This window comes from Hylobates moloch, unplaced genomic scaffold, assembly GCF_009828535.3.
Source record: "Hylobates moloch isolate HMO894 unplaced genomic scaffold, HMol_V3 SCAFFOLD_7, whole genome shotgun sequence".
NCBI lineage: Eukaryota > Metazoa > Chordata > Mammalia > Primates > Hylobatidae > Hylobates > Hylobates moloch.
Genome location: NW_026652282.1, coordinates 28,419,823 through 28,442,602, shown reverse-complemented (window position 1 = coordinate 28,442,602; position 22,780 = coordinate 28,419,823). Strand labels below are relative to the sequence as shown.

At 35.9% G+C, this 22,780-nt stretch overlaps 1 protein-coding gene across 1 annotated transcript in view; it reads left to right on the top strand.

The window, feature by feature from the left end:
* DMD (dystrophin) overlaps positions 1 to 22,780 on the top strand; it is a 2,251,240-nt gene that overhangs the window by 1,575,719 nt on the left and 652,741 nt on the right. Inside the window, exon 50 of the mRNA XM_032756167.2 lies at positions 17,072 to 17,189. Coding sequence (XP_032612058.2) covers positions 17,072 to 17,189 — 118 coding nt within the window. The remainder of the gene's footprint in view (positions 1 to 17,071; positions 17,190 to 22,780) is intronic.

Here is a 22,780-nt window from a genome sequence, read left to right as displayed (position 1 = left end):
ATATGTCCAAAGGTAACCATTACACCATTTTGATGCAAATTTAGGATATAGATTTATTCATACCTCTCTTCTCCATTCGGATGTTGTCTGTGTGAGTGCTCACAGACACGTGCATACATACACACATGCACTCCTGTTTCACACTTATTTATAAAACTCACGAGGATTTCCAAACCATTAATATAGCGTTGTTTAAGGTGAACACATGGTTGTTCACCATCCATATGTATCTTCACTTTGTAGCACTCAGAATTTGGCAAAATCAGAAGGCTGAAACCTCATGGATTAAATATATTCTATATAACATATGTCTTAATTGCTGTTACTGTAAAGAAACCTGGACTAGCCATATTTGACTAATTTCTGTCTAAGGTATTTGAATTCTTATAAATAGATTCATTGCTTTAATCACACAAGAGTGGTTTATATGAATGTAATTATCTTCACTTTATAGCTGAATAAACTGAGCCTGATTCTATCCCTATATGGGAAACATGAATTGAACAGCTGTGCCAATTATTTTGATAATTCAAATCTTCACATCTACCATGTGAAGACGGCAGAAGAGGGTTAGGGGGCTTGAATTATTCTGACTGACTGTGTTCATGAGTGTAATCGCCTCTAGATAATCACTCATTTCTTCACTTCACTTCCCATCTACAGGTAATATGAGCAAACGGTAACATCTCTTGCTTTGCCTCAGTTTATTGATGGCTGCAGTTAGAAATAAAAAGCATGGTTTTGTTTCAGTACTTAAATGAATACCATCTTATCTTCAAAATGTTTTTAAAACATGACCAGGTTGAATGCATTTTTAACAAATGTTTTGTTAGCTTTGACTTTTATTTTTGAACAGATGAGCACAATACCCCAGTACTCCTTTCCTAGAAATAGGAGTACTATCTGAAGACTTATTTCCCAAAGAAAAATATCAGGTCTAATGCAGCAATACGTATTAAGGGCATTGAAAAGTTATATTCACAAAATGTGACATCATAACATATATTAATAATTCTTATCATTGATAATAATCCCTGAAGTTGTATTTCCGGAGAGATCTCAATTTCTTCTCACACTCTGAAAGTCTCTGTTTATCCTTTAGAGTAGGAATGTAAGAATTTAACAAAACGTTCTGAATGTTTACCTTTTTTCTAAACTAAAACTACAATCCCTTTTTACCCCTATATAATAAAATATAATATTACAAGTGGAATCAGCAAATTTATTTAATAATTCTCTGGGACAGTTTTTACAAGCAATGGGGTTGAATTTATGTTCCTTGTGTGCAGTGGAGTTATTATATTCTTCTTAAATAAAAAGATGCATGAGGGTAAATTAGGAATGTTTTGCATGTTTTCATGACAGGAGATTTAATCAAAGAGGAGATACAAGAGGCTTTTCTTGGGTTACTGCAATTTAATTTTCCATTTCTTTCTTGGAAAGGACATTGGATGCAGTTGTACGAGGTTAATATTTCTAACATGCCACTTTTATTGTGGCATTCTTCTGCCCTCAAACCTCTGATGATTTCCCATTGCCTTCAACATGATGTCCTTATTTGGTCATCTAGTGTTCTGAGCCCTCACATTCTGGCTCCAGCTTCCCTTCTCAACTTGATCACAGCCATCGTAATTCTGCTAACTAACTACACAGCTGCCCTTCCCACTCTTTCTCAACCACTCTGCTGTATTCTGACTTCTACACTTTAGTTTTAAAGCCACTCCTCGTCCTGAAATTCCTTCTCCCATTAGGTCATTATTAACTGAGTTCCTCCTGTAAGTTACAGTTCATGTTGCTGCTCCTCTATGGCACCTTCCCTGAACCTGGTCTCATATAAAATCCCATCTTTCAGAATCCCATTAGCATAGGATATGTGGTCTATAGACTATTACGTTTGTCATTTACATATTGTCTTCTATTATTGGGTAACTGCATGTGCGAGCATGCACGGGCTGGCCTGAAGGTCACCTCCCCAACTGCATTGAAATTTCATCAGAAGTTCAATTATTTCACTAGAGAGTCTCTTTCATGTCATCCATGAGGCATATTCCCTACTGTGATGTATTATGCATACAATTATTTCAATAAATATTTTCTAGCTATTTGATTGACCAAAGCTTAATTACTTGTCAGCTCTAGCCTCTTGTATCTGGAATTTCTACAGTCTTTGGATAGTATCTTTAGGATGCAAAATTAGGAGGAGTATGTACCAGACAAACTATTACAAATAATGCCCTCAAATAGTTACATTTCACTATTCATGTCTTGTAATTTATCTTCTGCTTTGGTATTTTAGTACACTTATGATTCAATTTGCTGTATAGATTCCTCTGAACAGGGACAACAGAATTTGTCTTGATAAGTGGAAGTTAGAAGGATTCCAAAATGATGTTATTCAAGATAGAACAGGAAATTAATGCTGAAAAAATTGAGGAGTAATAATCCCCAAATATGTACATGCGTATCTTGTTTTATTGGGTTTCACTTTATTGCACTTTGCAGATATTTCGCTTTTTGTAAATTGAAGGTTTGTGGCAAGGCTGCATTGAGCAAGTCCATCGGGCACAATTCTTCCAACAGCATGTGCTCGCTTTATGTCTCTGTCACATTTTGGTAATTCGCTCAATATTTCAAACATTATTGTTATTATTATATTTGTTATGATCTGTGATCAGTGACCTTTGATGTTACTATTGTAATTGTTTTGAGATGTCATGAACTGCACTCATATGAGGTGGCAAACTTTGTGGGGTGCAGTGGCTCACACCTGTAATCCTAACACTTTGGGGGGCCAAGGCAGGAGGGTCGTGTTAGCCCAGGAGTTTGAGACCAGTCTGGGAAACAAAGTGAGACCCTGTCTTTAAAATATATATGTAGAAAAATTAACTGGACATGGTGGCACATGGCTGTAAGGAGCCCTGCCAGCTGCATGGGAGGCTGACACAGGAGGATCACTTGAGCCCAGGAGATCAAGGCAGCAGTGAGTCATGTTCACTCCACTGCCCTCCAGCCAGAATGACAGAGCAAGACCCTGTCTGAAAAAAAAAAAAAAAAAGACAAACATTTTTTCAACTTTGATTTTAGATTCAGGGAGTACATATGTAGGTTTATTACCTTGATATATTACATGATGCCGAGGTTTGGAGTACAAATGATACTGTCACCCAGGTACTGAGCATAGTAACCAGTAGATAGTTTTTCAACCCTTGTTTCCCTCCCTTCCCACTCTAGTGGTCCTCAGTTTCTATTGTTGCCATCATTATGTCCATGACAACCCAATGTTTAGCTCCACATGAGAACATGTGGTATTTGGTATTCTGTTTCTGCATTAATTCACTTAGAATAATGGTCTCCAGCTGCATCCATGTTGCTGCAAAGGACATGATTTTGTTCTTTTTTATGGCTGCATAGTATTCCATGTTGTATATGCACCATATTTTCTTTCTCCAGTCTGCCATTGATGGGCACCTAGGCTGATTGCATACCTTTGCTATTGTGAATAGTGCTGAAATGAGGATGAGAATACATGTGGTTTTCTAGTAAAGCCATTTGTTTTATTTGGGCTATATACCCAGTAATGGGATCACTAGGTTGAACGATAGTTGTGCTTTAAGTTCTTTGAGAAATCTCCAAATTGTTTCACAGTGGCTGAACTAATTTGCATTCCCATCAACAGTGTATCAGTGTTCCCTCTTCTCTACAGCGTCAGCAGCATCTATCATTGTTTTGGCTTTTTAATAATAGCCAGTATGAGTGGTGTGAGATGGTATCTCACTGTGGTTTTGATTTGCATTTCTCTGATGATGAGTGATGTAGAGCATTCTTTCATGTTTGTTGGCCACTTGTATGTCTTCTTTTGAGTAGTGTCTGTTTATGTCTTTTGCCCTTTTTTTATGGGCTTATTTGTTTTTTACTTGTCGAATTGTTTAAGTTCCCTATAGATTCTGAATGTTAGACCTTTGTCAGATGAATAGTTTGCAAATATATTCTCTTATTCTGTAGACTGTCTGTTTACTCTGTTGATAAATTCTTTCACTGTGAAAAGCTCTTTAGTTTAATTAAGTTCCACTTGTCAGTTTTTGATTTTGTTATAATTGCTTTTGAGGACTTAGTTATAAATTCTTTCCCAAGTCTGATGTCCAGAATGGTGTTTCCTAGGCTTTCTTATAGGATTCTTATAATTTGAGATCTAATATTTAAACCTTTATTCCATCTTGAGTTAATTTTTGTATATGGTGTAAGGAGGGGGTCCAACTGCATTCTTCTGCATATGGCTAACCAGCTATCCCAGCATCATGTCTTAAATACAGAGTCCTTTTCCCATTACTTATTTTCATAAGATGGCAAACTTAATCAATCAATGTTTTGTGTGTTCTGACTACTCCACTGATCATCCATTCCCTCATCTCTCTTGCTCTCCTTGGGCCTCCCTATTCCCTGAGATACAACAATATTGAAATTATGCCAATTAATAACCCTACAATGTCCTCTAAGTGTTCACGGGAAAAAAAAGAGTCACATGTTTGTCACTTTAAATCAAAAGTCAGAAATGATTAAGATTGGTGAGGAAGGCATGTCAAAAGCCAAGACAGGCTGAAAGCTAGACCTCTTGTGCCAGTTGGCCAAGTTGTGAATGCAAAGGAAACATTCTTGAAGAAAATTAAAAGTGCTACTCTGTTGAACACAGGAATAAGAAAGTGGAACAGCCTTATTTTCAATATGGAGAATGTCTTAGTGGTCTGGATAGAGGATCAAAACAGCCACACCATTATCCTAAGCAAAAGGCTAATCTAAAGCAAGGACTAATTCTCTGCAATTATGTGAATGCTGAGAGAGGTGAGGAAGCTGCAGCAGAAAAGTTGGAAGCTAGCAGAAGTATGTTCATGAGCCTTAATGAATAAACCCTCTCTATAACATAAAAGTGCAAGGTTGAGCAACAAGTGCTGATGGAGAAGCTGCAGCAAACTATCCAGAAGATCAAACTAACATCTAAGTTAATAAAGGTGGCAATACTAAACAACACATTTTCAATATAGACGAAACAGCCTTCTACTGGAAAAGGATGCCATCTAGGACTTTCATAGCTAGAGAGAAGTCAATGCCTGGCTTCAAAAGTTCAAAGGACAGGCTGAGTCTCTTGTGAGGGGCTAATGCAACTGGTGACTTTCAGTTGAAGCCAGTGCTCATTTACCATTCCAAAAATCCTAGGGCCCTTCAGATGATGCTAGATCTAGTCTGCCTATGCTCTATAAATCAAACAACAAAGCCTAGATGACTGCACATCTCTTTACAGCATGGTTTGATGAATATTTTAAGCCCTCTGTTGAGACCTACTTCTCAAAAAAATATGTCTTTCAAAATATTACTGCTCTTTGACAATGTCCCTGGTCACCCAAGAGCCCTGAGGAGTGTGTCCAAAGAGAATGATTTTATTTTCATGCCTGCTAACACAACATCCATTCTGCAGTCCTTGGATCAAGAAGTCACTTCAACTTTCAAGTCTTATTATTTAAATCATACATTTCATAAAGGTATAGCTGCTATATTGTGGTGAGTCCACTGATGGATCTGGATAAAGTAAACTGAAAACGTAAAGTCCTCACCATTCCAGATGCCATTAAGAAAATTCATGATTGAGGGGAGGAGGTCAAAATATCAACATTATCAGGAGTTTGGAAGTAGTTGATTCCAACACTCATCAATGACTTTGAGGGTCCGAGACTTCAGTAGAAGAAGTCACTGCAGATATGGTAGAAATAGCATGAGAACCAGAATGAGAAGTGGAGCCAGAAGGTGTGACTGAATAGCTGTAATCTTAAGGTAAAACTTCAGTGGATCCAGAGTTGCGGCTTAGGGATGAGCAAAGATTGTGGTTTCATGAGATGCACTCTACTCTTGGTGATGGTACTATGAACATTGTCGAAATGACAACAAAGGATTTAGAATATTCCATAAACTTAGTTGATAAAGTAGCATCAGGGTTTGAGAAGATTGACTCAAATTTTGAAAGAAGTTCTACTGAGTAAAATGCTATCAAACAGCATCACATGCTACAAAGAAATCATTGGCTATAAGGAACAGCCAATCGATGCAGCAAACTTCATTGTTGTCTTATTTTAAGAAATTGCTGCAGCCACCCCAACCTTCAGCAACCGCCACCCTGATCAATCAGCAGCCATCCTCATTGAGGCAAGAGCCTGTACCAGCAAAAAGATTATGACTCCCTGAAGGCTCAGATGATTGTTACCATTTTTTTTAGGAGTATTTAAATTAAGGTATGTACATTTTTTAGATACAATGCTATTGCACACTTGACAGATGACGGTAGAGTGTAAACATAACATTTAATGCACTGGGGAACCAAAAATATTCGTGTGCCTCATTTTATTGTGATATTTACTTTATTGCAGCAGTCTGGAACCAAACACACAATATTCCAAGGCAGTCCTATATATTGTTTCATGTCTCTCTTTCTTCTAAAATGTATGTAGGAGAAAAAATTATATCACTTATGTTATTGGGCCATAATATCAAAAGCCCGCGAATCTGATGCACGTGATAAAAACTGGTCTTAAACCTGTCTTGATTATCCTTTGTTAATATGCCAAATTTATAGAACAATAGAGTTTCAAGAATTGTGAACAATGTAGAGTAACTAATAGATCTAGCGTTGAATAGCTAAAATTATCAGTGCCCTTTATATCAGTTTAGAAATGCGTTTGCAAATCATTATCAACGAATCGTAGCATAAAATTCTTTTTTCTTCTTGACTTTGAAATTGTATTTTCATTTCATTTCATTTTCATTTTTGAAATTGTATTATTTCATTTTTGGATGTTAAGGGTTTTATTAAATGACAAGTAAATCAATCCCTTAAGTTTCGCGTGGTATAATAGCTTGGAAAGGACCATCTTAATCTTTTTTTCAACAAAGGAAGATAATTTATTTTAAAAATAACACACTAATAGTAGATTAATATTATACCATTTCAAAGAAGTCACCAAATTTGGTAGACTTAAGAGGTGTTTTTTTTTTTTTTTTGAGATTACAATGCTCTTTTTATATTTTATTTATTTTATATTTATTTATTTTTCAGTGTTTTAATTTTACTTTAATTTCTGGGGTACGTGTGCAGAACGTGAAGATTTGTTACGTAGGTATACATGTGTCATGGTGGTTTGTTGTACTCATCAACCCAATACCCAGGTTTTAAGCCCCCAGTGCATTAGGTATTTGTCCTAATGCTCTCCCTCCCCTTGCCCCTCACCCCTTGACAGGCCCCGGTGTGTGATGTTCCCCTCCCTGTGTCCATGTGTTCTCATTGTTCAACTCCCACTTATGAGTGAGAACATGCAGTGCTAGGCTTAAGAGTTTTTTTTAACTCCCCAAAATATCAACAAATTGAAACATTACTACAAAGAAATAGAGAAATAAATTTCACAGACTGTCTTATTGTTTTTTAAGTTTGAATAGCTAATAATGATTTCTTAAACAGCTATCGTATTTTCTATTTTTAAAGCTAGCCAAATGATGAGTGATTTTTATGATACTGATAAATACTGCTTAGAAAAGGAACATGTGTTCTAGCAATTTCTACACATTTCTGATTCTAATTACTTGTTTCTTTTTGTTTTATTTTTATATTTTTAAGTTTTGTGAGTACCTAGCAGGTGTATATATTTATTTGGTACATGAGATGTTTTGATACAGGCATGCAATGTGTAGTAAGCACATCATGTAAAATGGGGTATTCAACCCCTCAAGCATTTATTCTTTATGTTCCAAACAATCCAATTATACTCTTTTAGTTATTTTAAAATGTACAATTACATCATTATTGGTTATAGTCCCCCTGTTGTGCTATCAAATAGTAGGTCTTACTCATTCTTTCTAACTAATTTTTTGTACCCATTAACTATACCTACACCACCCCCACCTCCCCCATGACCCTTCCCATCCTCAGGTAACCATCCTTCTACTCTCTATGTCCATGAGTTCAATTGTCTTGAATTTTAAATCCCACAAATAAGTGAGAACATACAATGTTTGTCTTTCTGTGTCTGATTTATTTCACCTAGCATAATGACCTCCATTTCCAACAATGTTGTTGCAGATGACAGAATCTCATTCTTTTTTGTGGCTGAATAGTATTCCATTGTGCATAGGTACCACATTTTCTTTGTCCATTCATCTACTGATGGTCACACTTAGGTTGCTTCCAAATCTTGGCTATTGTGAATAGTGCTGCAATAAACATGGGAGTGCAGACATCTCTTCAATATACTGATTTATTTTCTTTTGGGTATATACCCAGCAGTGGGAATGCTATATTATATGGTAGCTCTATTTTTAGTTTTTTGAGGAACCTCCAAACGGTTCTCCATAGTGGTTATGCTAATTTACATTTCCACCAACAGTATACAAGGGTTCCTTTTTCTTCACGTCCTTGTCAGCGTCGGTTATTGCCTGTCTTTTGGATATAAGTCATTTTAACGGGGGTGAGATAATATGTCATTGTAATTTTGATGTTCATTTCTCTGGTTATCAGTGGTTCAATGATGTTGAGCACCTTTTCATATGCTTGTTTGCCATTTGTATGTATTCTTGACCTGCCACAAGTCTCTAATTACTTGTTTCTTGTACCATTGTTTCCCTTCATTGTAGTCAGTGATTTGATCAATCAACACTTTTTGCTTATGGGTATCTGTTAACTATATTTCTAGGAATAGACCAAGAATTGAGAAATGTATCCCAACCAGAAAGAACAAAATATATGGAGGCACAGGATTACTAAAAGCTTTGCTCCTACAGCCTCAGTTTTTTTCTGCAAGTTCGCTGCTTCCCAGTTGTCCTTGTGATAAAATTCAAAACCTCAAACTGATTTTTAAAAAGCCAACTGTATACTGCTTCCACTATGTCTGCTTAAGCTTATTTGCCATTATTTATAAAGAATTCTAGGCTCTAGCCAGCCCATTTGAGGCTTTATTTTACGTTCATGCCTTTGTTCATGTCTGTCTTTCCTTTATAATGCTCTTCTCATTCTCTAGCCAAATCTTCCAAAGTTCAGTTGTAGTGCCATACTTCATATGAAGTCTCTGCTGAGAATTCCCATATGTGGACATTTCCTTCACTGATTTGTTTCAACAGTTGTTGCCACTATTATTATTTTTTTTATACTGTTGCTGGATACTTTCTCAGATCCAATCTCTGACCTGTTGTTCTACCCTAGGAGGTTGACCAATATGGCATTAGCATTGGGCTTGCTTGTCTACTGGCTTGGTCCTTGTGTTGGGAGGCATCAGCAGATCAATGGATGAGAGGAGAGTGAGTCGGGGGATGGCTAGGTTCCTTTACTCACAGCCCCAGCTCCTGTCAAGAGGTCCTGTCCCTGCAGCTACTTCTCAGATTCTACTAACTATACCCTCCCCTTAGCCTTTCAGGCCTTGAGGAGGAAAGCCTCCTCATCCCAGTTTGAATGAACTATTTATTGCAAGAACCATGACTGATTCAGAATATAATCTGTCCTTGAATGAAATAGTTAATTTCCCCTTTTGTATTCTCATTTCATATCCCTGTCCCTTTATTCATTCCTATATTATATCATACTATCATATAGCTACTTTATATTATACTATGACATAAGTACCTTGCAAGTATATCATGCTATATTATTGTTCTTAAGTGTGTGGGCTTTGGGGCCAACTTACCTATGTTAGAAGTTCTGTCACTTATTACCGTGTGATCCTAGACAAATTGCTTAACTTCTCTTTCATTCATTTTCTTTACTAGTAAAATAGGGGCAATATTAGTACCTACCTCACAGAGTAATATGATAATTACATTGATAGTTTTTATTTAAAACTTTTATTGTTCTTACTGTGAAATGGGAAATGTTCTAAACACCTTACAAATATTAACTCTATTAATTCTCATAATGAATCTGAGAGGTAGAGACTCAGTATCTCCATTTCACAGTGCTGGAAATGATACAGACAGCATTTAGGTAACATACTGAAAGTAGTAAACCGAATAGGTGGCAGCCAGTATGCAAACTGGGAAAGCCTGACTCCAGAGTTCATTCTTTTAACTAGTATGCTGTGATAGACTCTTTTAGCATATGGTATGCACTCAATAAACAACGATTGTTGTTGTTATTGTTAGTATTACTTCCCATGGAATTATTACACAAAAAATAATTGTTTATAAGTATTTTTTTTTTTGCTAGATTATAAGTTCCTTGAAAAAAGAAGACAAGTTTTGTTTGTCTATGTGTACTAGCTGAGTGCTTGGAAAATAGTTGCAGTTTAGTAAGTGTTTCTAAAACAAATTATTAGTTGTTTCTTATGTATTTCCCAAGTCTATCCTAGCCTTGGAAACAACTAATACTTAGCTAAACCTAGAAATGTCATTTGAGATTTCAGCAGCCATCATTGTTGATGAAGCCACAGGTTCTCCTTTTTATCTCCAATTTCTTCCTCAGATGATTCACCACTTTCTTTGTAGTTTCCCTACTTCATTTTTCCTATAGTGACTTTTGTTCTCCAATAACCATTGATAGTGATGACAGTCCCACCTTGGAACCACTTCTAACTGTCCTGTTCAGCTTTTCCTGAGGCCAGATTTCCCCCTAAATACATTTTTTAGCTTCATAAATGTCCCTTCCAGAAATGTGAAATGCATTCTCAGGAATTAAGCAAGAGGCATTTGATTGACATCATTTAATTTGTGTTCAAATGTGTTCTTCCCATCAACAATTAACCAGTGCTTCAGCCAAGATACGTAACTTTTATTCTCCACTAATCTTAGGGTTGAGGTCACAATCAGGTACGTAATTTGTGGAGCCCAGTGAAAAATGAAGACGCAGGGCCCTTGGTTAAAAAAAAATTATTAAGAATTTCAAGATGGCAACAGTAGAGCATGAAACCAAGTATGAATCCCTTCTAACTCAGATCCTTGTGTAACTAACTGCACAAGTTATACGTTCAAGAAACTGGTCCTGGTTGAGGTCTCTGTCTACCTAGGGCACTTCTCACTCAGAGAGGTGGAATAATCTTAACTTTCTGTCTTCCATCGTCTGAACACTTGCCCCAAAGTTCCTTTTGCCATGTCTTGCAGCAAACCTAGTGGTTGTCATCTGTTAAGGATTCCTGGTGGCTTGCTTTAGTTTCCTACAGTTCTTGAGCTACATGTGTTGAATGGAACTCCACCATTACCATGTAACACATCTGAATACTCTTATTTTCCTCCAGTTAAATTCTGTGCTCCTTGGAAATAATGGTCATGCACCCCGCCTTAGTGATTTCTAAATAGAGGTAGTATGTAAAAATGCATATTTACTTGAATTGCATCTTAAGAGGCCAGCCCATGGGAGGCATGAAGAAACCTATGTTACTAATTAATATTCAATAATTGACAGTTACACATTCAGGTACTAGTGTCATGGAACCATCATGTTACATGGGCCTGAAGAGTTGATGAGACGTTTAGGGTCTAGGAGGACAAAAGTGAGTGTATTAGTCAAGGCCTGAGGTTATATGTACCCAGACAGGATAAAATGGGACAATATTTTATTAGTGGAAATATCTATGTGAAAGAAAACAAGGAGGAAGCCAGGGGAGGTGCAAGAGACGTTAGATCAAGATGCAATTCTGACCCTGCAAGGAAGAGAGAGTGAGAGAAGGCTAGGTAGAAGCATCCCAGTGTGCGGTCTAGTGGAAGGAAATTTTGGCAAAGCTGTTGGGAAGTCATTGAGGCAGAGCCAGGCAAAGGAGTCCCATGTCTCCCAAGGAAGGCTCTCTGCCTTAGTATTCCCACCACACCCAATCATTGGTGAGGAGCAGTCTGTGAGAAGCTTGGCTTTGGTGCAATGCAATCGTGGATTTCAAAATGCAGTAACAGGAGTCCTCAGTCAGTTAAGACCCAATAATAGAAGGCCTGTATATTCTCATGGTGGCCACTTGGGTATGAGGAGCAGTGGTGTTTAAAACTATTTTGTATAATTTAAATAAAGAAAAGCTGAGGACTACTTAAGCTTGATTCCTTCAGAAGACAGTCTTTCATGTGATATCTTTGCCATATGCTCTGATAACTCTCCATGTTTCCCCTACCATAATACCTCAGGTTATTGCAATTGCTTTTTTATTGCCTGTCATCACTACTAGTTTGTTTTCTCTTTGAGAACAGGAATTATTTTCTCCTTCACTGCTACAGCCCCTGCACCTAGCTCAATGAGCGACACAACAGAAGCACTTAAAAAATTGCTATAACTGAAATCTGGGGGATATTCTACAAAATACCTGGCCTCTGTTGGTCGAAACTGTGAGTGTTATAAAGTTCAAAGAAAGGCAAATAACTATTTCAACTTAAAAGAGACTAAGGAGATACGACAACTCAAAGCAATGCATGAGCCTGGACCAGACCAGAAAATAAAAATATAGCTATAAAGTTCATTAATGGGGTAATTGTCATACTCTGAATATAGAGTATGGATAAGATTATGGTACTAAAGCCACGCTAAATTTCCTGACTTTGAAACTGAGCTGAGGTTATTTAAGAGAATGTCTTTGCTATTAAGAAATAAAACCTAAAGTATTTAAGGGTAAAGGGGCATGATATCTGCAAATTATTCTCAAATGATTCAGAAAAAAATATATATATAAAACATTACATATACAGTTATATATCTATACACACAGAGAATGATAAAATGATAAATGATTAAAAATAATGTGGCAAAATGTTAACAAATGGTGAATCTGGGTAAGGGTTACCTGGGAGTTCTTTATCTTGCAAATATTCTGCAAGCTTGAAATTATATAAAAATAAAATGCATCTTATAAAGTATTTATTCAGTGAATAAAGAACAAAAAGGATAACCGCCGTTAGAAGATGTTTATGAAGTTGGTTATGAAGATTCTTAAGAAGTTACCAATGGAGGTGCTGGTAGAACATTCAAAAAAGAAGTAGGGAAGTTTGGCCAAGTAGGAAAATGTCAATATCCAAGCCAGTATAAAATGGAAATGAGAAGTGAGGAAGTAAGTGGAAGACAATGAGGGTGGTTTTCGATTTGGCCACTCTATTTGGAGAGGCAGCCGAATGCAACAATAGAAGCCAGAAGAAGATGCTCAGTGAGATGGTTGAAAGCTAGATAGATTACAGCTTCCTCACCAGTAAAAAACCCTTTCGGTAACTAGAAAGGCTACGATTTAGTACCTCCCTGACTTCTATGCTTATTTTCTTCAATACATAAAATGGTTCCATAAACTCTTTTACCTTCTGAATTCTTTATATTAATTTTTTGAAGTTGCAAATAAAATAGCATCAGTTCTACATTGTTACATTTCAGCTTAATTCGTATTTATTTACTGAAAATGGGAACATTTGAAAAATGATCATGGGCATTTATGCTAGGTAGATTGTTGATTTTTATAGAAAAATATTAAAATATGACAAGTTTGATTTTTAAAGTCTTTTCTCAGACATATAAATACTAAGTATTCAACTCAACATATAGAGTTTTTATTTGAGTATTATTTAGGTGGAATTCTATTTTAATGAATACAATAACAAATTGTAATTTTGTCTAAAAGCCTAAAATGCCCTAGTTATAATATGTATGATTTCACTGTTTAACTTCCTATTTCATAGGGTTGCTATTTATAACCACTTCACTCAACTCTGGGGGGACTTAGTAAGATTAAAGACTTCTGATTCACTTTGTGTTTGAAGAATTTTTTTTCCTCCATCTTTGCTCAGCTAGTGGAATCCATGATGAATGCTCATCTCCAAGGGGTAAGCTGTTTTTAGTAAAGCCCAGTAGCTGACTTATGACTCCTTAGAAATAGCATTGATTCCTTCCTTCTCCTGTGTTTTGTTTCTTCTAGAATGATAGATAATCCATGTAGACATGATAAATTATCATGCTTAGGTACTGGTAAGCATGTAATGATTTTAGTTTTGTTCACTTAAGTTATTTGTGTAACAAATATCTGGGATCGTATCAGAGAAATAAATAAGCACAATTAGCATTCTACTTGTTTGTTATGGCTAAAGCTAGGTTGAAGAAACAGAAAAAGACCAGAGGTCAAATGAGGATGAAGATAATACTAGGAACAGCATGTTTGGGAGAGTAACATCTGGTAGGGGTAGCAGATTGGGGGCAGAGAACAGAATTTTGTAGATGGATATTTTGGAGGCAAGTAGTTTGAGTAATGATTAGATTTAAGGTGTTTTCTCATCTGTGGGTGGCTGGAAGGAATACAGATGAAGGTCAGTTTATTTGAGAAGTTCTGGAATTATAAAACTAAGTTGAAGTCAAAGAAATTATAGTAGCAAATAAATAGGATACCCTTAAAAGGAAACCAAATGAAAAATAATTGTTACTCTCACTATATGCTTGTGTTCTTATTAGCAAGAAATTCTTTTAACCACTGTTTTTATAATATCTTAATGAAAAAATACTGAAGTGTATGCCATATTAAATCCCTCTCTTTATTTCTAGAAAGGGAATCAAAGGAGAAAATTCCCTTTCTGCTATACTAAAAGACCACTAAGTAAAGAGCCTATTAGTGTATGATAAATCCCATAGCAATATACATTATCATTTTACAGCTCCTTTGTTGAAATGAATGTTTGTATGTGTTGACAAAAAAGTGGGATAAAAAGTTGAAATTTTGTTTTGAAATATTTTAGAAATGCATAGTTGTATTGCAGTTGTGAACCTCCTTAGATTTTTAAGGAGGCTGCTTCAAAGGATGTCATTAATAATCTTCTCAGGTGCTTACAAAGCATGTGTCTGTCAGCAGAATTAGAGAATCACCCAACTAGAGAACAGGTTTCACAATACCCTGAGACCTATTTTGTTCATTAGAGAGGAAAATGGCTTGTTTTGAGTCTACATGCTTGCTAATTTCAGCAATAAAAGCTGTTCATTGTGGTCAGGTTTAATTTAGAGCCTGGCAAGGTACAGATTAAAGTTGATCAACTTACTTTTGCAACATACTTCTTAAATGAACTTTGAAATCTTAAAAGAAGGAAAAAAGTGTAGCAAACAGTGAATAATGTATCTAGAAGTGAGAAGCAAAAAAATCTGGTTATTTGAGGGTGAATTAAAAGAAGAACGACCCAATAAAGATAATCTTTGTTATATAAAAATTTCCAAGTATCAAAAAGTACAATTTTTCATTTAAGTTACATACTATACTGAATATATTTGTCCACTGCCACATGCATAGTGCCTGAAATAGTGCCTAGTGCTTAAAAATATTTATTAAAATGAATGGATGAGTAAATGAATTTATGTATTTTGCCAGCTCTGTGTATTTAAAGTTCTTTGTTAACTTTGAGGTGAAAATTTGACTTCATCTGAGGTTTCTGAGCAAGTCCGTTTTAAAAATTCTATGGAACATATTCCGACATTTCAGGGTAGGCAATTCCAAAGCAACCTTTCAGCTTCCCATGTCACAGATGACCAGCGTTTCACATTCTAACACTGGAAAACATCTTATTTCATAAAATCTATCTGCTACTATATGGTTCCTACGTTAAATTTGTTCAGTACTCTCCAACTGACTTTTGTTCCATATTTCAAACACTGTTTTTTATAAAGAAACCATAAAAGTTAGAAACCTGAAAATTGGATTTTTCTTCTGAGCAATCACAGCTTACAAATGTGGAAAATTTGTTAAAAGATAGCCCCTCCAATTTTTCAACACAGAGAGGAGAAAGTGCCTAAAGTAGGTGTACAATGTTTGGATAAGTTTTTTGCATTATTTTACTATTACCAAAAGCAATTGAGTTGAAATCACAAAGCCTGTCTCCCTACCTCTTCACAGAGGAAACACTACAGAATGATCAAAATTTGGCCTTTCCAAAACCAAAAATCATTAGAAAATCAGCAGGAGTCAAAGGACAGAGTAAATAACTAAGTTTCATATAAGTTTCAGATACATTACTGTCTACCACTTTCATCTCTTCATCTTCATTGGCCTCATGTGGTAGAACATCATATTTAAAATTATACAAACTTGCTGGCTTGTTTACTAGTGTGGTTATTATAAGAAAAAAATGAGAAAATGTAGATAAAACATCTGTCACATATTGCTTATAAACTAACAGTAAATATTACTTTTATTTTCCCCAATTAAAATAAAATTTACTGAGTTTTAGAACCAGAGCTAGTCAGATGCCTTTTTTTCTTAAATTTCTTCATAAATATCTCTGAGATTTTGGTCCTTAAATCTAGAGAGACTAAGATGACAGATAAAATAGACACTGAAGAAAGGGAAGAATATCTTAATGATTTACATTACTACCTATAAATTAAAAATTGTTGACTTTATTATATTTGTATTTGTATTTAAAATAGTGCTATATTAAAGGGGAATAGGAATACTAACCTCTAATCTGATGCTCTCCAAACTTGCCTAAATCATAAAAGTTAATTAGATAATTTATTTAAAATGCAAGATTTGCAGCCCTTTCCGCTACATATTCATTAGTTCTGGAGTGAGGCAAAAAGGTTTGGTGATTCTTACGGACAGGCAGCTTAGGAGAAAAGCTGATTTAGCTCATCTACTTCACCTTTTCATTTGACAGGTGAGAAATCTCAGGGGTACAATGAAGTTAAATAAGTAATATCTCTTAAATCGGTTCTGTGCGTTTTCTGTTTTTAAAATAAATATACCTTAATTTTGACATCCCACAGAGTGATATTATAAGTATAAATAGCTATCTATCTTTTAAATACATTGTCGTAATTCAGAATAACATTTCTTACTCAAGGCATTCAGACAGTGGTTTAAGTAATCCGACGTACTCTGGAATGTCTCCATTTGAGCCTTTAAATAAAGAAGAAAATCTATAGTCAAGATTTTCATTTGAAATATTTTTGATATCTAAGAATGAAACATATTTCCTGTTAAATTGTTTTCTATAAACCCTTACACAGTAACATCTTTTTTATTTCTAAAAGTGTTTTGGCTGGTCTCACAATTGTGCTTTACTTTGTATTATGTAAAAGGAATACACAATGCTGAAGAACCCCGATACTAAGGGATATTTGTTCTTACAGGCAACAATGCAGGATTTGGAACAGAGGCGTCCCCAGTTGGAAGAACTCATTACTGCTGCCCAAAATTTGAAAAACAAGACCAGCAATCAAGAGGCTAGAACAATCATTACGGATCGAAGTAAGTTTTTTTAACAAGCATGGGACACTCAAAGCAAGATGCATGACAAGTTTCAATAACAACTTAAGTTCATATATCCCCCTCACATTTATAAAAATAATGTGAAATAATTGTAAATGATAAAAGTTGTGCTGAGATTTTCAGTCCATAATGTTACCTTTTAATAACTGAATGTAATTCCATTGAATAGGAGAAATACATTTTTAAATCAATTCAGGGCTTATATAGTTGCAAAGCATGCATTGATGGGTGTGGTGACCACAGTGTGGCAGAACATTTGTTCTTTAGTTGTCATCTGGGCTGGCATCCATGGAGATGCCAGTCTCTCCCTCATATCCTTGGTTGTTGGTCCAAGCAGGCGGTGCCTTCTTCCTGGGCCATCTTTCATTCCCATCTGCAGTGACTTTCAGATCTGGATATCTCTCTGCTACTTTGATGCCCCCATTTTGTAATATCAAAGATCATCCTACTGTACCTTATGCCGTACTAGGGTGGGCAGGAACTTTGGTAACACCCATCTGACTAGACGCTGTGCATATTCTTTTCTTATGTCATACACTCCTATGCATTTAATGGGGAGAGTGATTCGCAGTGATTGTGTGTTGTGTCAGTGGGTTTCCATGGGGTCAGGAAGAGTGACAGACGAAGGAGTAGGGGAAACTCACCACCCGGTTTCCCTCAGAGGTTCTCCTCAGAAATGAGGTCCAGGTCAGCTCTGCTTTCAGGTTCTCTCAGATCTCTCTCGGTTTCTTGACTTCTCTCTACCTTCGTTCCCCTCAGGGACACACGTTGGTATTGAATTTTCTTGCTTCCTCTGCAATATCCCTTCATTTTCCTTCCCACAACCCGAAGAATCCTTTGCAGTGCAGCAAGAAGGAAAACCTTTCAGCCATCTTTTTTTTTCTCTTTGAAATCTTCTGTCTTTTACCAGGCCTAGACTTTTGAAACTCGGAAACCATGAGACTCTATATCTTCATAATTTATATTCTGCTATGTTAACCCTTCCCTAAGGAAATGACTAGTTGTCAATATGTTGGGGAAAGTGAAAGAGTAACCAGAGTAAAAGGTTAATATTTTAAAATATTATTTGTCATCGTTCCACATATTGGGTAAATACTTATTGATAATAGCTAGTATTTATGCGGTACCTCATAAGCATTAGATGGTGTATGCACGTGTGTGTGTTTCTGTGTGTGTGTACAAAATCTTTACAGAATCTTGTGAGCTATATTTTGTAATCCCCATTTTATAGATGAGAAAACAGGTTCCAAGAACAGTTACTCAAATTGCTGAAGTTTACAAACAAGCAAAGAACAGAGCTTGGACTTTGTAAATGTCTCTTTTCTGACTTGAAAATCTGTACTCTTTCTAGTATGTTTACCATTTCCCGTCTTGTTTTGTTGCTTTTGTTAATGACCTTAATCATTGGACTAAGACTAAATACTTCTTTTGTCTGAAATTATGTATGTTTTGATTCACTTCCTAAAGACATGTCTTCTTTCAGTTGTAGTGATTGCTAATTAAAACAGGCTGTTCTTGGTTTTGAAAGTTTAACTCTTTATTGTTGCTTAAACAATGAATGTGGATGTATGCTAATGTATTGTTTCAGTAACGCTAGCCGCTGTAACTGGTAATCTCCCAAATCTTGGAGGCTTACTACAGTAGAAATTTACTTCTTATTTTAGTGCAGTCCAAAATAAGCAGCCCTCTATGAAGTCATTCAGGAGCCCAAGCTCCTTCCATCTTTTGTGTCCAGAGTATAAGACTCATATGCATTTAATGGGCAGATGAAGAATGAGTATTACTCATGAAAATTTGTCATGAGGCAGGCCTGGAAATGGTGTGTGTTAATTTTGTTCATATTCTGTTGGATGGACCTTGTCACATGGTCACACCTAACTGCAAGGGAAGTAGGGAAATAGTGTACACTGTTGAGCCTAGGAAGAGGAACAGATTTGGTAAGAAACTAGTCAACCTCTGCATAGCTAATTTGAACAAGGAAGAATGCACTTAAATTCTATGAGTTTGTCTAAATTATAAGATGTCACATCTATAACTTGCAAGGCAAGAGCAAAATGGCCTTGTAATGACCAACATAGATAGCTGTACAATTGATTTAGCAGAGCATTCCTCCACCATACTGGAACCTTGAGGGTTCTCCAAGGTCAGTAAGACCAGTTAGAAGGCAAGAGAGCCCAAGCTGGAGCAGTGACCATGGAGTAAAAAGAAAGAAGTGAAATTGAGACATAAGGTGGAGCTAGAATTAACAGGATTTTGACATTGATTGCATGTATAAAACTGTCAATCTAAGAGTTGGAGATTGAATTCTTTGGAAGACTAATGTCGTAACCAGAGACAAACTCAGGACAAGGAGTTGATTATGGGAGACAAAGCAATGTGCTTAACGTGAAGCTAGATGACCATACTGAGATTTTAAAGAATGGTTGAAAACATAGAGATTGCAGGAGTGATGTTACTTTTGGACATGAATTCGAAAGTTACCTGGAATGGCTGAGCTTGCACAGAGAGAGAGTACCTGGTGCAAAGAAAAGTGAACCTAGGAAAAAGCCTAGAAGTTGGTTTACATTTAAGGAATTTGAGAAGAGGTAGCACCACCCACCCCCCACACAGCCCCCAACCCTGCCAACTTACAATATAAGTGCATTTAAACACACACTGAATAATAATTTTTTTTGAGACAGTCCCACTCCATTGCCCAGGCTGGAGTGCAGTGGTGCCATCTTTGCTCACTGCAACTCCGCCTCCCAGATTCAAGCTATTCTCTTGCCTCAGCCTACCGAGTAGCTGGGATTACAGGCTCCCACCACCATGCCCAGCTAATTTTTTTGTATTTTTCGTGGAGACGGGGTTTCGTCATGTTGGCCAGGCTGGTCTCAAACTCTTGACTTCAGGTGATCCACCTGCCTCGGCCTCCCAAAGTGCTGGGATTACAGATCTGAGCCACCGCGCCCGGCCTAAATAATGAATTTATAGGTGCTACACTGTATGGTTTCCTTTTTCTGCTGCTGTACAACCATTCAAGTAACATAAGTTTCATCCTCGTTCTTAATGATACTATGAATAAAGTATAGAAACTCTTTAGCTGAGGATTAAAGATTGTTGTGTTTAGGTAGACCAGGTTTCTGATGCAGCCCTCAGTATACTGGGGAAAGTAACCATAACTTTTTGCCTTGTAGGTCTAATGAACACTTTAGCTTTTTATTTTCTATATGTGTAAGTTACTCTACAAATTCTTATGGAAGAATAAAGAGATAGTGAAAGACAATCTTATGAGAAATTTTAATAAGAATTGAAATACAGGCCGAGCACGGTGGCTCACTCCTGTAATCCCAGCACTTTGGGAGGCTGAAGTGATGGATCACTTGAGGTCAGGAGTTTGAAATCAGCCTGGCTAACATGGTGAAGCCCCATCTCTACTAAAAATACAAAAAAATTAGCCAGGCATCGTGGCGGGCACCTGTAATCCCAGCTACTCGGGAGGCTGAGGCAGGAGAATTGCTTGAACCCGGGAGGCGGAGGTTGCACTGAGCTGAGATCACGCCATTGCACTCTAGCCTGGGCAACAAGAGTGAAACTCCATCTTAAATAAACAAATAAATAATAAAAAAGAAATACAACAAACTTTTTGTATCAAATAAATTTTGGTGCACAAACATTATAAATGACATAGTATCTGTCCCACATCCTTTAGCAAAACAGGATTGTTAAAATTCTTACAGCTAAATATTATGTGGTGAAGTTCTTCCTGTTGAATGATTAAGTGGATTAAAATATCATATTTCCTTTCTGTCATTAGAAATATACTGTGCATTAATCAGTCCTTGTGCCTGAGAACATTTATCTAGGTTTTCATCATCTGAAAACTCACAGTCCAATATTTCACCTGTATTATCAATTCACCATTATCATTAGAGTTTAGAATGCTGTTGTCTCTTTGCATCTGTCTTCTGTTGTATCTAATAATTAGGATATGTATATATGTATATGGAGAGAGAGAGAGAGAGAGAGATTGGTAATAATACTAATATATATAATAATATATATATACATACATACATACAGAGAGAGAGAGAGATTGATTTTAAGCCATTAACTCATGATCGTGGGAGCTGAAAAGTCAAAAATCTGTAGGATAGCCTGGCAGGATGGAGACCGAGGGAAGAGTTGATGTTGCAATCTTGAGTCCAAAGGTAATCTGATAGCGGAATTCCTTCCTTTTCTGGGGACTTCAATCTTTTCTCTTAAGGACTTCAAAATTGATTGGAGAAGGCCCACCCACATTATGGAGGGTAATCTGCTTTACTCAAAGTCTGCTGATTGAAGTGTTAATCACATCTAAAAAATACCTTCACAGCAACGTCTAGATTGGTGTTTGACCAAACAACTGGGAACCATAGCCTAGCCAAGTTAACACATAAAATTAACCATCATGAACCATCATCATGAGGTTCATAATGTCATGTGTTTCTTCACGTATAAATCTCATGGTTCTTTTATTTTTTCGGTAGTACCTAGTTAATAAGGTACCTGGAAATATACGTTAAATAATAGAAGTGGTCTTTAATATCTTAATGAATTTCAGAGCTCTATCAGAGTAATTATAACTTGTATATAAAAACTTATATATAAAAAACAAGTATGTTTTTTCTTCGTATACATTGTGTTAAATTAATACTAATTACCTATCACGAAATGAATATTTTGTTTTTCATAAATGTATTTCATTTTTAAATTAAGAGGATTAATATCAAAATATATTTTAATAGGATTTAAAATCCAAATTACCTGTTATGATTATATTTAATTATAAATCTTTCAAGTGAGTTTATAACAGGAAAAATATTTTTTATTAAAGTGATGTACCATAATTATGAACATAAATAGTGTTTTCTACTAATTGTTTATGTCTTCATTATGTTTCTTTTTAAGGGGAAAGATCTGGGTTAACAAACGTTTTCTTCATCCACTTTGAAAATTAAACATAGTAACTATTAAATAAATAAACCAATTAAAGAAAATAGTTTTTCTTCCTTTTTTGTGATAAAGATGATTATGAGTAAATATATTAAAGATTTTATACTCAGACAAAGTGAGCTAATAAGACAAATACGAACAGAGATGTGCCCAGAAAGAGATATTCTATATGTTTATAGGCTAGCGTTTTTATCTTATGACCTACTGGGTCATTGTAACTAAAGTCTTGAATTTCTGTTATATTTTGGTACCTGTGGGCATAAATAGGAATATTACTCCCTGGTGGCATCATGCATTTTAGATAAAACTAAGCCAAGGGTTAAACACGTGCCATGGACTGTTCCTAAAAAAAATGCTCTCAGCTCTCAAGTTGTAGAAAATTGTAGGGATTATTATTTTGTACCTACTACTTCTTTCTTTACCAAAATTTACTTATACATGATTTGAAAATTGCTTGCCATCTGTCTTTATTCTGTTGTACTTGTCTTAAGTAAAACATTTATAAAGTAAGTAGGAAGGATTAATAGATTGTGACCTTTCTACATGAAAAGGGGAAAGCTGAGCTTGTTCTACTTTTGTCAGGAAAGAGTTTGAAT